Raw genomic sequence first — 15,666 nt, 5'->3', positions numbered from 1 at the left:
CATAAGAAAATCCCTCCAGTCAGATCAACCGAGTGAATCTTTACCAGACTGCATCCAATGTCAGTATATCTTTCCTTAGGTAAGTGAATCAAAAGTGTTCAGTGCTCCAGGTGTGGTCTAACCAGTGTCTTGTGAGACAGTCCCACTCTTCTGGGATTCATCAACTTCCAACGAGAATCTGAGCAACTGAAGGGAAAATATCTCTAGTCTCATTGGTTGAATGCAGGCCAAATTAAGAACTAAGAGTTGACCTTCTTTGAGACATTTCAAAAGGAGAAGGGACTAGGTTTTAAATTCTTATCATTTTGGTTAGGTGGTACCTTTTCCAGGTTCATGCTTTTCAAGGTGATGTCCATGGATTTGACAACTCCTGCCATAGATTTGGTTACCTAAAACAAAAAGTGACAATTTGGCTAAACAGAAAATAATTCATAGTCATAATCCTTCTATGCAATAAAACTGCTACCCAATACCCCATTAAAACATCCTTTATATGAACATACACAATGTGAGGGATTAGCTTGTGTCACACGGTGGCACAGTGGTTAGCACTGCTGCCTCACAGCGCCAGAGACCCGGGTTTGATTTGCGGCTTGGGTCACTGTCTGTGTGGAGTTTGTCACATTTTCCCTGCGTCTGTGTGGGTTTCCTCCAGGTTCTCCGGTTTCCTCCAAAGACGTGCAGTCTAGGTGAATTGGCCACGCTAAATTCTTCCTCAGTGTACCTGAGCAGGCACCGGAGTGTGGCGACTAAAGTACTTTCACAGTAACTTCATTACAGTATGAATGTAAACCTACTTGTGACACTAATAAACATTTTATAGTTACAGGTTAAACAAACTTGCATCGCAAGTGGAAACCTAGTCTGATACAACAGCCTTTTTTGTTATTGAAGATGCTGCAACATTATATACTAGTACCACTGATGCCAAACCTCCGACTGTGTTAAATAAGAGAGTGAAGGAATACGTGGATGCTGATCATCTTCATTTAACTGGGGATTGCTTACATCTGATATCTGAGTGATTTTTGCAGTATTTTGTTGTGTTGCCCCAGCAAGACAGTCAGACTTGCACAGTTGATGCCCTTTATGATCGTGGCAATCGTAATAGGGAAGCAAGCTTAAATAAGAACTACTCCTCAATATAGTTTGAACTGTTTCTACTTGTGACAAAATAGTTAGGCTCAGGGTATCTGACGCACTAGGGACAAATTCTGTATTCTACAAACTAACACACATTACCTGCTGCCCTCACCACATTACATGAGTTGGAAGACACAAAGTTTGCACGCGCATGGCATCATTAATGTAGATAATGTTCCTAACGTGTTTCATAGAGGGGAAATAGATAAACAGATCCTGATCTTTACGAGGGCATATTAGCAAAGATGGACAATAATCTTAACAGAGTGGGTTTTAAATGTTTACAAAGTGCAATTAACATTATATAATATCCTGAGGCACATCAAAGGAGAGAGTTATCAAACAATTTGACCTAGAGCCACTGAGGGGCATTAAGGCTGAAAAGCTTGGTCAAAAAGAAACATTTTAAGATCAACTGAAGGAAGAGAGATAGAGAGGTCAATGTGGAGAGGGAAGGCAGTTTGGATCTTAGGGCCAGGCAGCTGAAGAAATGGGGAGCCGAGAGACTTTGGAACCGAAGGAGCTTATAGAGATCGGGAGGGCAAAACCCCAGAGAGATTTGATCACGTGGATGAGAATTTTCAAAATCAAGGCATTGCCAAACTGTAAATCAATGCAGTGAGTGAAGATAGGGTGATGGTTCTTAAAGGAACAGAGGCATGTGCAGAGACAGAGCTTTTTAGAGAGAATGTTCCAGAACATCAGGTATTGGGCTTAAAGATGTGGCTGCCAAAGATTGAACGAAGTGAGAGGGGATGCACAAGAGAAATATCAGAAGAACAAAGAATTTAAGAAAGATTACCTTTAGTTTATTTATTATTGTCACAAGTAGGCTTGCATTAACGCCGCAATGAAGTTAGTGAAAATGCCCTGGTTGCCACACTGCAGCGCCTGTTCGGGTACACTGAGGAAGAATTTAGCACAGCCAATGCACTTAACCAGCATATTTTTCAGACTGTGGGAGGAAACCGGAACACCCAGAGGAAACCCACACAAACATGGGAAGGGCTGCAGACTCCGCACAGAAAATGACTCAAGCCGTGAGGCAGCAGTGCTAACCACTGTGCCGCAGTTGGAGGCAGTTACTGGAATAAAAATGTGGAAAACAATGAAAGGAATCATACATGAAGATTGGAAATTTTGTTTTGAGGCACTGAAGGAATAGAACCAAAGCAGCTGAGCAAGGGCACGGGTGATGGGTGAGTGGATCTTAGTAAGGAAAAGAATACCAGCAACGTAGTTTCAGATGAACTGGAGTTCATGGAGAGTGGAGGATGGGAGATCGAGCAGGCAAGCATTGTAATAATCCGGTCTGTGGGTGACTAAGAAATGGATGAGGGGTTCCAGCAGACATTATCGTGGAGGTGGAGGCAGGCAGATTTAATAATAGAGCAGATGGAGTGTTTTGAATGGAGATCTTGTAAAATGTTTAGTTTAGCCAGATACACTGGCCAGGAGGTTAGAATTTGTGTGAAGGGTGTATAGTTTGCGAGAGTGCTGAAAACAATACCTACATTCTTCCTGTTAGCAAACTAGGGGAGGAAGTGGTGCAGTGGTATTAGCAATGGATGACTAGTCCAGAGTGATGCCCTGGGAACCTGGGTTCGAATCCCTCCATAGCAGATGTCCAGATTGGAATTCAATACAAATCTGGAATTAGAAGTCTAATAATGACCATGAAACCATTGTTGATTGTTGTAAAAACCTATCTGGTTCCATCACATCCTTTAGGGAAGGAAATCATAGAACATTACAGCGCAGTACAGGCCCTTTGGCCCTCGATGTTGCGCCAACCAGCGGAACCAATCTAATGACCCTCTAACCTAAACTATTCCAATGTTATCCATATGCCTATCCACAGACCATTTGAACGCCCTTAAAGTTGGCAAGTTCACAACTGCTGCAGGCAGGGCATTCCACACCCTTACTACCCTCTGAGTAAAGAACCTACCTCTGACATCCGTCCTATAATTACCACCCCTCAATTTAAAGCTATGTCCCCTCGTGTTAGCCATAAAAAACTGCAGTCCATACATGGTCTGGCATACATGTGACTTTGGTTCCACAGCAACGTGGTTAACTTTTAACTGATCATCGAGGGCAATTAGGCATTGCTGGCCCACACATTTATTGAGCATTAATTAAGAAGAATTGGAGGAAACTGTAGCTCATCTAAATTGGGTTGTAGACGGTCTGACGATGCAGTGAGATAGGTCATGAAAGAGCTGAAAAGCTCGGGGTTTCCAGAATACGTGTAGTATCTGGCCCCATGTGTACAAACAACACTGTCAAAAGGCAACATGTAAATAAGGAAATGGAGAAGTATAAGATCAATGCACATGGATGTAGCATGGAGGGCGAGGAAAAGACCTTATTGCTGGACATACTCTGGTCACATCATGACAGGTCAGAGTGGAACCACATGATGCAGTTCCATTTACCTGGAGAATGGTGCAGAAGTGTCGCACAAGACTAACATGGTCAGACATGTGGACCCAGACTGTACCAGGAAAAGTAATTTGAGGTTACAATTAGGGCTGCTTCAGTAAAGTGGCTCATGAAACCTTACAGAAATGGTCGAAACCAGAGGAAACCATGTAAAAGGTGCACATAATTTAACATCGGCAGATTCATTATAGAAACACCAAGGTGGGATCACTTCTCAATGGAAAGCTGTTATGTGCAGGTACAAGACTGTTACTGCTGATACTCAAGAATGGAATGCACGTGCCGGTTAAATATAGTTTGAAATATTTTCTACTGGCTCACATCTAAATTTGCTAACTTGGAAATTGGTCAGAAAGGTCCGTACCTTGCCCATTGTAACTGCACTCTGAACCCGTGCTGCCACCGCATCCACTCTGGCACTCATTCGCAGAAAGTTAATGGACTGGTTCTTTTGCCGGATTGCATTCTCTGCGTGTATTCTTGCTACTTCCATATTACCTTTCTGAATTGCCTAGAAGCAATCATATAACATAAGAATCACCAGACGTGTTAACATCCACAGGAAGTCAAGCTTTGTTGATAAAATTAACATGGGGTTATGGATAACCACTGTCCTTATTTCACAAAAGAACAGAACATTACAGCACAGTACAGGCCCTTCGGCCCTCAATGTTGTGCCGAGCTATGTCCAATCCCAAGATCATTCTGGTGTGCTCCAGGTGCCTATCTAATAACCGTTTGAAAGTTCCTAAAGTGTCCGATTCCACTATCACAGCAGGCAGTGTATTCCACACCCCAACCACTCTCTGAGTAAAGAATCTACCTCAGACATCCCACAGCTTTATATGCAAAACATCTGTTAATGTAGCACTATCCAAGGATTGACCCGAAACTATTACTGTCATTGCTGCTTGGAATTGGTACCAGTTCTGTCGTATTCTCTAACTCTAATGGAAGAATAAGCATTCTATTAGATCAGTTGCATGAAAAACTAACAGATGAATTACAAGTAAATGTTAGACTGCAGCCTAAAAATCACTATTATAGATCCTACAAGGTCATCTCAATTGCAAAGAAAATCTACGTAAATCAGTGCAGCAGATATGCTATCTGCCTACCTGGTTTATTTTGCAAATCTTACACCTTCAGAAGTTTATTATTTGAACTGCAAAAGAACTGCTGTTAATTATTTACACTAATCATCTTCCTGAGAGAAACTGAGAAAAATACTGGCTTTGACGTATCAGCTTGTTTTTACGTGGAAGAAAGTCATTGGCAAATATATTGCGGCTCTTAAATCAACTGTGACTCATCACCATCACCACAGCTAAATTAAGTTAAATAAAAATATATCTCTTTCATCTTGAATGACGAACACCTAACATATGCATTGCACTGAGAAAAAGAGAAACCTCAGCAGGTTCCATCTATAAACAGACCCGCACTCAACCCTGTACCAGCTTCAATCTTCCTACAGTCTTGTGGAACTTAGAAGGATGCCATTTCGAACAGGCTAATAGGTCAGCACAATGACACAGTGGTTAGCTCTGCTACTTCAGATCGTCAAGGACCTGGATTCAATTCCAGTCTTGGGTGACTGTGTGGAGTTTGCACATTCTCCCTGTGTCTGCATGGGTTTCCTCCGGGTGCTCCAGTTTTCTCCCACACTCTAAAGCTGTTGACTGGCCATGGTAAATTGCCTGAGTGTCAAGGGGACTAGCAGGGTAAATATGTAGGGTTACAAGAATAGGGCCTGGGTGGGATTGTTATTGGTGCAGCCCGATGAGCCGAATGGCCTCATTCTGCATTGTAGGGATTCTTTTGATTCTATAATGGAACACAACTGATATCTCCATAGGCTTACAGTAATGGTCAAAGAATTTGCCAGAAGGAGATGCTCAGTTAGCAGACAGTCAAGCTCGCGATAAGGACACACAGCAGGGAAAAGAATGAAAGTTTGACAAATCTAATTTCCCAAAAGAAATCTGTTTGAAACAATAAAGAGCAGTCATTCAGTTCATGCAAGTGGCTCCAAAACCACAGGAATCCTAATAACTGTTGACCATTAGGAGACAGCAGTGGTTAGAAAATTTAAACAACTGCCTTATGCTTGTTTGCATTCCATGGAGTATCCGTCATCCAATCTCATGTTTCTGAGAGATGGGGATGGGGAATCATCTGATGTGAGGTGCCAGATGTTCAAATTTTGATCAGCTGAAAATACCACCATTGGTGAAGAAAGCCAGGAGGTAATGTATAACCGGAGTGAAATGTATTGGAGGGAGCGGAATGGGGGCTGGAGGGAAATGTACAAGCCAAGGGCAGTCTTTCAGCATCACAGTTAAATAGCAACAAACTTGACCAGCTCAGTGCTGTACATTATGGTGCCGGAGTAAGGTGACTTCTTGTGAGCTGTCCCCAGCATACCCTTTAATTCTATATTTTACTCTTGTTCTATGTTTTTAGAAACATCTACTCTCACCCTAGCTATGACTGTAACACTACATCTGCACATTCTTCTTTCCTTCTCTATGAACAGTATGCTTTGTCTGCACATGGTGCAAGAAACAATGCTTTTCACTGTATACCAATACATACGACAATAATAAATCTAATGTTGAAAAAGAATCAAATCTTTCCTCCTCTGCTGGCCTTTACACAAACACAGGGAATTAATTACCTTTTTGATTTTGGCTTTTTCTGTTTTTTCTTCTTTGTCGCATTTTTTGGCACTTCTGGAAAGTTCCTTTGCAGCAAACTTAAGGTTGAACAGGTGCTCTGGAAAGATATGTTAAGGATGTATCGTCTAAAATGGCAACTGTCACCTGAAAACAGCATTTACCAGCTGAATAATGGTACAAAAAAACCCATCCTGATTTAATATTTACTGCAGCTGGGATTGCCAAGTGCTTCAAGGTCAACTAATGAATATATTGCTAATATTCAATATAACCCTCAGAATATAAAGGCCATTTGGCCCATCAAATCTGCTCTGCCATTCAAGTTATCTGATAATCCCCAGCACATCTGTTCGAAACAGAAAATTAATTTCATTCAGACCAAACAGACACTGAAACTTTTAACCAGACTACTTTTTTTACTGTAGATATCAAGGAGATAACGAATAAATTTAAAAGCACTAAATAAATAACTTGGTAAGTCATTCAGTTTTAGGTAATCAGTAAAAGTATCGTATCGACTATTTTCCACACAAATGGGCTGAACAAAGTAGTTTGCAACTTTTCAGCTATCCCCTTGGCTGGTCTAACAGGTTTGTGCAATCTCCATTACACATTGCCCATCGTATCAGCTTAACGACATGTCAGCAGGACCAGATGCAATATGAAAAAATTACTACGCCAAGAATTACCTTAAAATAATGTACAATGCTCTTTTAGATTAGAAAAGAACCCAGCTGTGAAACATTTATCGATGATTCACATCAAAGAACAACTGGACTGGAGTTGTGAAGCAATCCCAGCACGATTTAGCAGCTTCAGGAGAGAGAAGGAAAATTGAAAAACAAATTCATCTCTTAGCCTTCACAAACCATTACAAAAATCATTTTTGCTTCACCCAATCATCAACAGCAAAGGTCTGAATTGCATCTCATTGATCAGAGTACCTTTACAGTGCCGGAGACCTGTCTGCACTGACTCTGCAACAACACTGCACCTTCTCCCACTCCTGTGCTATCCCCCATGACCTTCCACATTCTTTCCTTTCACACAGCAATCTTATTCTCTTTTGAATACCTTGATTGAACCCACATCCACAACCCCCTCAGGAAATACACTCCAGACTCCAACCACTCGCTGAGGAAACAAATTTCACCCATTACTTGTATCCTTTTGTGAATTATTTTGAATTTGTTCTTGATCTTGAGTGGGAACAGTTTCTCACTATTTACCCTGTCCAAACATGTTAGAGTCTTGAATGCCTCTATCAAATCTCCTCTCAGCCTGCTTTTCTCCATGGTCTCACAGTCCCATCCTCTCTCATCTACCCTCATAGTTACAGTTCTTAATCCCTGGAGTCATTCTTGTGAATCTCCTCTGTGGTCTCTCCAACTTCCTCAAGCAGGGTGCCCAGGGCTGGATGCAGCGCTCCAGATGAGACCTAACTAGTGTCTTATACAAGTTCAACATGATCCCTGACTCTAGATTTTGTTCTGATTACCCCAATAGTTCAGGGCAAAAAAGATCAGACTTAACGCTGTGGCATAATAAATATGAGGAGAAACCAGGAAGAAAATGTTATACATTCTGGTAAACCTATTTTTACAAATTGTATGCACTTTATGTAATAAACATTGAACGTTTAAGTATTGCCATATTAAACAATACGTTTAGAATGTCATGGCAATATAGAGGGCACGGCATGTTCAACTGCAGAGTATCAAGCTCTTTAAAAAATTTTTCCTTAGCTTTTCTCTTTTGTTGTATTTTCTGATGAGACTTTTTCACCCTGCGCCCAGGCAGAGGCAGATTTACTTGGTGTGGGTACTGTGCCCACGTGGGTGCTATCATTTACACTTCATTGATTTCTGTACGAGTATAGTGAATTGTGTCAAAACATTCAACTCCAGGAGGTAATGAACATGGTTCGGTTTTTAACACCGACATTGATACACTTTCTAGTGGGGACCAGTGGATATTGATTCAACACATCAACCAAGGTTCAAATACCCCCGGCACATCTCTAACATGTCCCATGGAACATCCCCAGTAACTAACTCAATACGTAAAGCAGTATCAGATGCTCCTGATCCGAATATCTCTGTTCCACACTAGGTTCCTCCAAATCTGACCCACTCAGCATTTCCAAATTGATCTGTTCTGCCATTGGTGGCTATGCCTTCAGTTTCCTAGGTCCCAAGCTCTGGAATATAATCACTCCTTAAAACTTCTGAGCAAGCTTTTGGTTATCTGAACTAACCTCCCTATGTAGCTGTGTTTTATAATAATCCTGGGAAACACCTCAGCATCTTTTATTACTTACAAGGTGCTGGATAAATGTAAGTTACTACAGGCAATTTACCAGCTGCATGACAGCATGTCTTTTGGACTGTGGGAGGAAACCGGAGCGCCCGGGGGAAACCCACACAGGCAGTGACTCAAGCCGGGAATCGAACCCGGGTACCTGGTGCTATGAAGCAGCAGTGTTAACCACTGTGCCACCATGTCACCCCCGAACAGGTGCCGGAATGTGGCAACTAGGGGATTTTCACAGTAACTTCATTCCAATGTTAATGTAAGTCTACTTGCTACACGATAAACTTTAACTTTAAAAGAATCTTTAAAAACTTTAAAACCCCCAAGTGCCTTTCCAACATTTCATTTTTCAGCTAAACCACCTTTCTATTTTTGTTGGGGAGCAAAAACATGGCAAGAATGTAAAACAATTTAGAATCCTTCCTAAATAGGGAAGTCATAAAAAGTGTCAGAATTTCCTGAAGATCAGGGAAACAGTACCAGGAAATAATCTGAGTGAAACATTCCGATGACATCGGAAACCACCAGGGAGGGGCATGGATAATTCACAAATCACATGATGGACTGCCTTGTGCCTGGCGTCATTCCCAAAGCCAGGCTGTTGTTAAAAATCACTTAGGCCCCAATACACATTAGACAGTCAACTGAACTCCAATTTAATTGCTGCAGGTAAAAACGGGTAGTCCGTTCTCATTAAAATTATCTGCTCAAAAACACGATCAACAATTGTGAAATAGTTATGGCAGGTTTGATAACATACTCCAAGACAATAGTTAACACACATTTCGGACAGAATAAGCACATTTCCTGAAGTCCTGTTCAATTAACAGTCGCTGTCTTCAGTAAGTTGCATCCAACAACAATGCAGAGTTTGAACATGTCATTAGTTCGCATTTCAAAGTGTAATACCTTTCTCCTGAAAGACTATACTGTTTTGTCTCTCAGAGCTAAAACAGACATGAAACAATTGGAATGTAATCTAAATACTCTTAAGGGCAATTACGGATAAGCAATAAAGGTTTACCTTGCCAGCAACACCCACATCCCAAAAATGAACAAAAATTGTATGGCTCTCGAAACACATTTGGCAAATGCTAGCTGACCCCCTCAGTGGTTCACAGCTATAAACTGAATATCAGCTCACAAGATTAGCACTTTATTTGGCATGTGGGGTATCATAAAAGTAAAGCTTACATTAATATTGCAATGAAGTTACTGTGAAATTCCCTTAATCACCACACTTCACCGCCTGTTCAGGTTGATGCACCTAATCAGAACATCTTTCAGACTGTGGGAGAAACCCAGAAGAAACCCACGCAGACATGGGGAAAACGTGTAAACTCCACACAGTCACCCAAGCCAGGAATCGAACCCAGGTCCCTGGTGCTGTGAGGCAGCAGTGCTAATCACTGTGCCGCCCACCAATATGACCATTACTTTCCCGTGATGCAGAAGAACCAAATACAGACAGGTTAATGATGCACATTTTGAGATGGCAATGACTCTTGCACAGCCCAAACGTTCAACGTTTTGGTTCAGCAAATTCTTAACTTTACGAATGTACAAGTTGCAGAATGTCAGCGAGATGTTGCGAAGCATCAGAGACAAGCAGTCAGGGGGCAAGCTGCGCACAGTAGCAGTGTGAAGCATTAACTGCCCACACACAACTTGGGGAATCCTGACAAGACAAAAAATTACCAGCTCCAGAAAGAAAGCCGAACTCCAATTCTGATCCCAATGAGTGTTGTCCAATCCATATTTCTTGTGTGTTTCCTGAGAAATATTAACTGACTTTGCTGGAAAACATCGCAACCACTGAAGTGAATTTGAAAACGTTCAAGTGATTCCATTCGCTTATTTTACGATGGTTGGTAATCCGTAGCAGATCAAGTTAAGGATATCTGCCTATGTTTTCTTGGCTTGGTGGCTACTGGTCTGCAGCGGCAGATTTTCTTAGCTTGCTATAAGAACAAACAAAATTACAGCCTTCAGCCCTCCAAGCCTGCACTGACCATGCTGTCCGACTTAACTAAAACCCCCTACTCTTCTGGGGACCATATCCTTCTATCCCCATCTATTCATGTACTTGTCAAGACGCCCTTTAAAAGTCACTCCCGTATCCACTTCCATTACCTCCATCAGCAACGAGTTTCAGGCACCCACTACTCTGTAAAAAAATCTGCCTCGTACATCTCCTTTAAACCTTGCCCCTCGCACCTTAAACCTGTGACCCCCCAGTAATTGACTCTTCCACCCTGGGGAAAAGCTTCTGACTGTCCACTCTGTCCATGCCTCTCATAACCTTGTAGACTTCTATCAGGTCTCCCCTCAACTTCCATCACTCCAGTGAGAATAACCCAAGTTTCTCCAACCTCTCCTCATGCCTTCCATATCAGGCAACATCTGGTAAATCTTTTCTGTACCCTCTCCAAAGCCTCCACATCCTTCTGATAGTGTGGCGACCAGAATTGAACACTATATTCCAAGTGCGGCCTAAGGTTCTATAAAGCTGAAACGTGACTTGCCAATTTTTAAACTCAATACCCCGGCCGATGAAGGCAAGCATGCCGTATGCCTTCTTGACTACCTTCTCCACCTGCATTACCACTTTCACTGACCTGTGTACCTGTACACTCAGATCCCTTTGCCTATCAATAATCCTAAGGGTCCTGCCATTTACTGTATATTTCCTATCTGTATTAGACCTTCCAAAATGCATTTCCTCACATTTGTCCAGGTTAACCTGTCATCTGTCTGCCCAAACCTCCAACTGATCTATATCCTGCTGTATCCTCTGATGGTCCTCATCACTATCCGCAAATCCACCAACCTTTGTGTCATCTGCAAACTTACTAATCAATCCAGTTACATTTTCCTCCAAATCATTTATATATATTACAAACAGCAAAGGTCCCAGCACTGATCCCTGAAGAACACCACTTGTAAAAGCCCGTTATTTAGAACTGCACCCTTCCACTCCTACCCTTTGTCTTCTTTGACAAAGTCAGTTTTGTATCCACCTTGCCAGCTCACCTCTGATCCCATGCGACTTCACCTTCTGCACCAGTCTGCCATGAGGGACCTTGTCAAAGGCCTTACTGAAGTCCATGTAGACAACATCCACTGCCCTACCCTCATCAATCATCTTCCTCACTTCCTTGAAAAACCCAATCAAGTTTGCTGTTATTGGGGCTGGTCCCCCTAAACTGACCTGTCTAAAAGGTAGACAGCACTACCTGTGCTAGGTGTTTACCTGAGTCTGACAGGAGGCAGTCTGTTGCTGACTTCGTTTGGAATCACAACTTGAACGACCTCCCTTCACAAAACCATGTTGCCTCTCACTAATACATCCACTTATTTCCAAGTGGGAATAAATCCTGTCTTGAAGAATCATCTCCAATAATTTCCCTACCACTGATGGAAGGCTCACCAGCCTGTAATTACCTGGATTCTTCTTGCTACCCTTCTTAAACAAAGGAACAACATTGGCTATTCTCCAATCCTCTGGGACATCCCGTGTAGCCAGTGAGGATACAAAGATTTCTCTCAAATCCCCTGCTGTCCGTTTCTGCAAATCAGCATTGTGAACTAAACAAATATTGTTTTCAGCTCTGACAAAGGATCATCCAGACTTGGAATGTTAGCTCTATTCTTTTACAGATGTTGTCAAACCTGCTGAGGTTTTTCCAACATTTTCTGTTTGAAATCATTCTGTGAAATAGAACATGCTACTTATCAGGCAGGTGACCTGTTTTTGACATACAGGCAAGTATTTGGGATCAGACAATAAAACACAAATGGAGAATGCTACAGCCAATGATTGATGGCTTAAGCTGTAACCGAGTGCATAAGCACATTAACAGATTCAAATATCATTCTTCACAAAACTCAACTCCAGTTGATAAGGTTTCCCACTCATCATAAGAACATAAGAAATAGGAGCAGGAGTAGGCCATCTAGCCCTTCGAGCCTGCCCCGCCATTCAATAAGATCATGGCTGATCTGTCGCTGCTCAGTTCCACTTTCCCGCTTTCTCCCCATAACCCTTAATCCCCTCTCTTATCAAAAACCCATCAACCCGCGTCTTAAAAATATTTAGCGAGGCAGCCTCCACCACTTCAACGGGCAGAGAATTCCAGAGATTCACCACCCTTTGAGTGAAGAAGTTCCTCCTCAACTCCGTTCTAAACCGCCCCCCTTTTATCTTGAGGCCGTGCCCCCTAGTCCTACTGTCTTTTTTGAGCGGGAAGAGTCTCTCCACCTCTATCTTATCCATCCCATTCATCATCTTATACGTCTCAATGAGATCTCCCCTCATTCTTCTAAACTCTAACGAGTACAAGCCCACTTTATTCAGCCTCTCCTCATAGCTCAACCCCCTCAACTCCGGTATCAGCCTAGTAAACCTCCTCTGCACTCCCTCCAAGGCCAAAATATCTTTGCGCAGGTGCGGCACCCAAAACTGCACACAGTACTCCAGCTGCGGCCTCACCAATGCCCTATACAGCTGCAGCAAGACCTCCCTACTTTTATATTCAATCCCCCTCGCTATGAAGGCCAGCATCCCATTCGCCTTCCTGACCACCTGCTGCACCTGCAAGCTGGGTTTTTGCGACTCATGCACAAGGACCCCGAGGTCCCTCTGCACCGTCGCCTGCTGCAGTTTTTCGCCCCGTAAGTAATAGTCCTTCCTACCATTCTTCCTACCAAAGTGGACCACCTCACACTTGCCAACATTAAATTCCATTTGCCATTTCCTGGCCCATTCGCCCAGCCTATCTAGATCCTTCTGCAGACTCTCCACACCCTCCGCACAATTTGCCGTTCCCCCAATCTTGGTGTCATCAGCAAATTTCGACACCCTACACTCGGTTCCCTCCTCCAGATCATCTATATAAATGGTAAAAAGCTGAGGCCCCAGCACCGACCCCTGGGGCACTCCACTAGTCACCATCCGCCAATCCGAATAGCACCCGTTGACCCCCACTCTCTGCCTCCTATTTGACAACTAATCCTCTATCCACGCTAACACCCTACCCCCAACTCCATGTCCCTCGACCTTCTGCAATAACCTCTTGTGAGGTACTTTGTCAAACGCCTTCTGAAAATCATATATTCAATTTTCACTCTTTCCATTTTGGATTTATGTTATGGGTGAGGAAGGTGAGGGAGAGCAGTGGGGGTTACACAATAACTAAAATACTGGAAGTGCTTTAACATAATAGGTACCAGAGTAGAGACATGGGTGATAACTACATCATACGTTCTACATTGAAATAAAAACATGCTTCTAAACATGCCTGCACAAAAAACATACCATTCCGTTGACACTCTGAAAGCACAGTTAGAAATCTCACAACACCAGGTTAAAGTCCAACAGGTTTATTTGGTAGCAAACGTCAAGAACAGGAAACTTGAGAAACTTGGTTTACTTTAACCTGGTGTTGTGAGATTTTTTACTGTGTTTACCCCAGTCCAATGCCAGCATCTCCACATCACGACTCTGAAAGCACCCAGGGATTAGTTTGCACTGTCGCTAAAAAAAGAACTGAATGCCACACAGCTGGCTGGATGCAAAGGGGGAGATATTTGAACTAGCGCTGTGAGTGATTCCAAATGAAGTCAGCAACAGACTGCCTCCTGTCAAACCCATCAGACCCAGTGAGTGCCATTTACTTTTAAACAGGACAGTTAAGGTGAACCAGCCCCACTAACACAACCTGGCCTGTAGGTGGATCATATGGGCAGAAACTGGTGCCATCACCAGCAGAGTCCCAGAGGGGGCCACCCTACTGGGAGTGCTGCACCTCTGACAACCTACACACCTGAATGAAGGTTACTCTGCACTCAGCCCTCAGGACTGCTCCACACCCTCAACACCCAGAGGGACTTCAGTGTAAACCTCCCTCCCCCTCTGACCTGAGGGGCTGCCACTCTCCCATGCTCCATACCTGTTGTTTACAACCCCATCCACTTTGACGCCCAAAGATCCGCTGCCCCAACACCCACCTGCACCCATGTGGCTGCGATCCCGAATTCTGTACCTGAGGTGCTGCCACCTTTGTGCCAGAGAACCACCCTCCCCCCCCCCCCCACCCCAGCAGGGCAGCTCCACCCCAATCCCACCACTGGGGATGCTCTCTTCCTGCCAATCCACACTAGGTCCAAATGGAGGCGACCCCACACCCACAACACCCAGAGGCACCGACTGTCACCCTCCTACACCCCCTCCTGTGGGGCTGCCTGACATCTCCCCCATCTACACCCGGGGGGGGGGGGGGGGTCCCTGTCAACCGCCCCCACCCCCATCTACACCCAGGGGAGGGTCCCTATCAACCCCCCCACCCCCATCTACACCCAGGGGGGGTCCCTATCAACCCCCCCACCCCCATCTACACCCAGGGGGCACCATACCACATACCCCCCACCCCCCACCCGGGGGCTCCCTATCACCCCCCCACCCCAGCTATTTCCGGATTCGGAGCCACAACGGCACCGGGGGGGAGGGTCTGGGGGTGAGGTGGACACAGTGCCGGGGGGCCCGGGGTGCGGGTGGTACCGGTACCGGGGTGCGGGTGGTACCGGTACCGGGGTGCGGGTGGTACCGGGGTGCGGGTGGTACCGGGGCCGTGCCCCGCCCCCCCCGCCGCCGCCGCCGCCGCCGCCGCCGCGGGAAGGATACTCTCCAGGCTGGACATGGCTCCGCTCCGCTCCGGCCGATCAGCTTCCCAAACAAACACCACTTCCGCTTCCGCCCGAGCGGCATGGCGTCACTTCCGCCGACATCACAACCGAAACCAGGTGAGGCCGCGTCATCATTAACCCCTTCCCTGCCGGAACAAACCAACACAAACTGTCATTAACCCCTTCCCTGCTGGAATAAACCAACACAAACTGTCATTAACCCCTTCCCTGCCGGAATAAACCAACACAAACTGTCATTAACCCCTTCCCTGCCGGAATAAACCAACACAAACTGTCATTAACCCCTTCCCTGCCGGAATAAACCAACACAAACTGTCATTAACCCCTTCCCTGCCGGAACAAACCAACACAAACTGTCATTAACCCCTTCCCTGCC

At 44.4% G+C, this 15,666-nt stretch overlaps 1 protein-coding gene across 1 annotated transcript in view; it reads right to left on the bottom strand.

Moving 5' to 3' along the window:
• Positions 1–15,346, bottom strand: part of chmp1b (charged multivesicular body protein 1B) — a 34,254-nt gene extending 18,908 nt beyond the window's left edge. Inside the window, exons 1-4 of the mRNA XM_080187961.1 lie at positions 15,268–15,346; positions 6,272–6,369; positions 3,956–4,102; positions 321–389 (exon numbers count right to left, since the gene is read on the bottom strand). Coding sequence (XP_080044087.1) covers positions 321–389; positions 3,956–4,102; positions 6,272–6,369; positions 15,268–15,283 — 330 coding nt within the window. The 5' untranslated portion in view covers positions 15,284–15,346. The remainder of the gene's footprint in view (positions 1–320; positions 390–3,955; positions 4,103–6,271; positions 6,370–15,267) is intronic.
• Positions 15,347–15,666: the final 320 nt, after the last annotated feature.

Source organism: Carcharhinus amblyrhynchos, chromosome 4 (genome assembly GCF_965287045.1).
Source record: "Carcharhinus amblyrhynchos chromosome 4, sCarAmb.v2.hapA, whole genome shotgun sequence".
NCBI lineage: Eukaryota > Metazoa > Chordata > Chondrichthyes > Carcharhiniformes > Carcharhinidae > Carcharhinus > Carcharhinus amblyrhynchos.
This window is presented reverse-complemented; position numbering and strand designations above follow the sequence as displayed.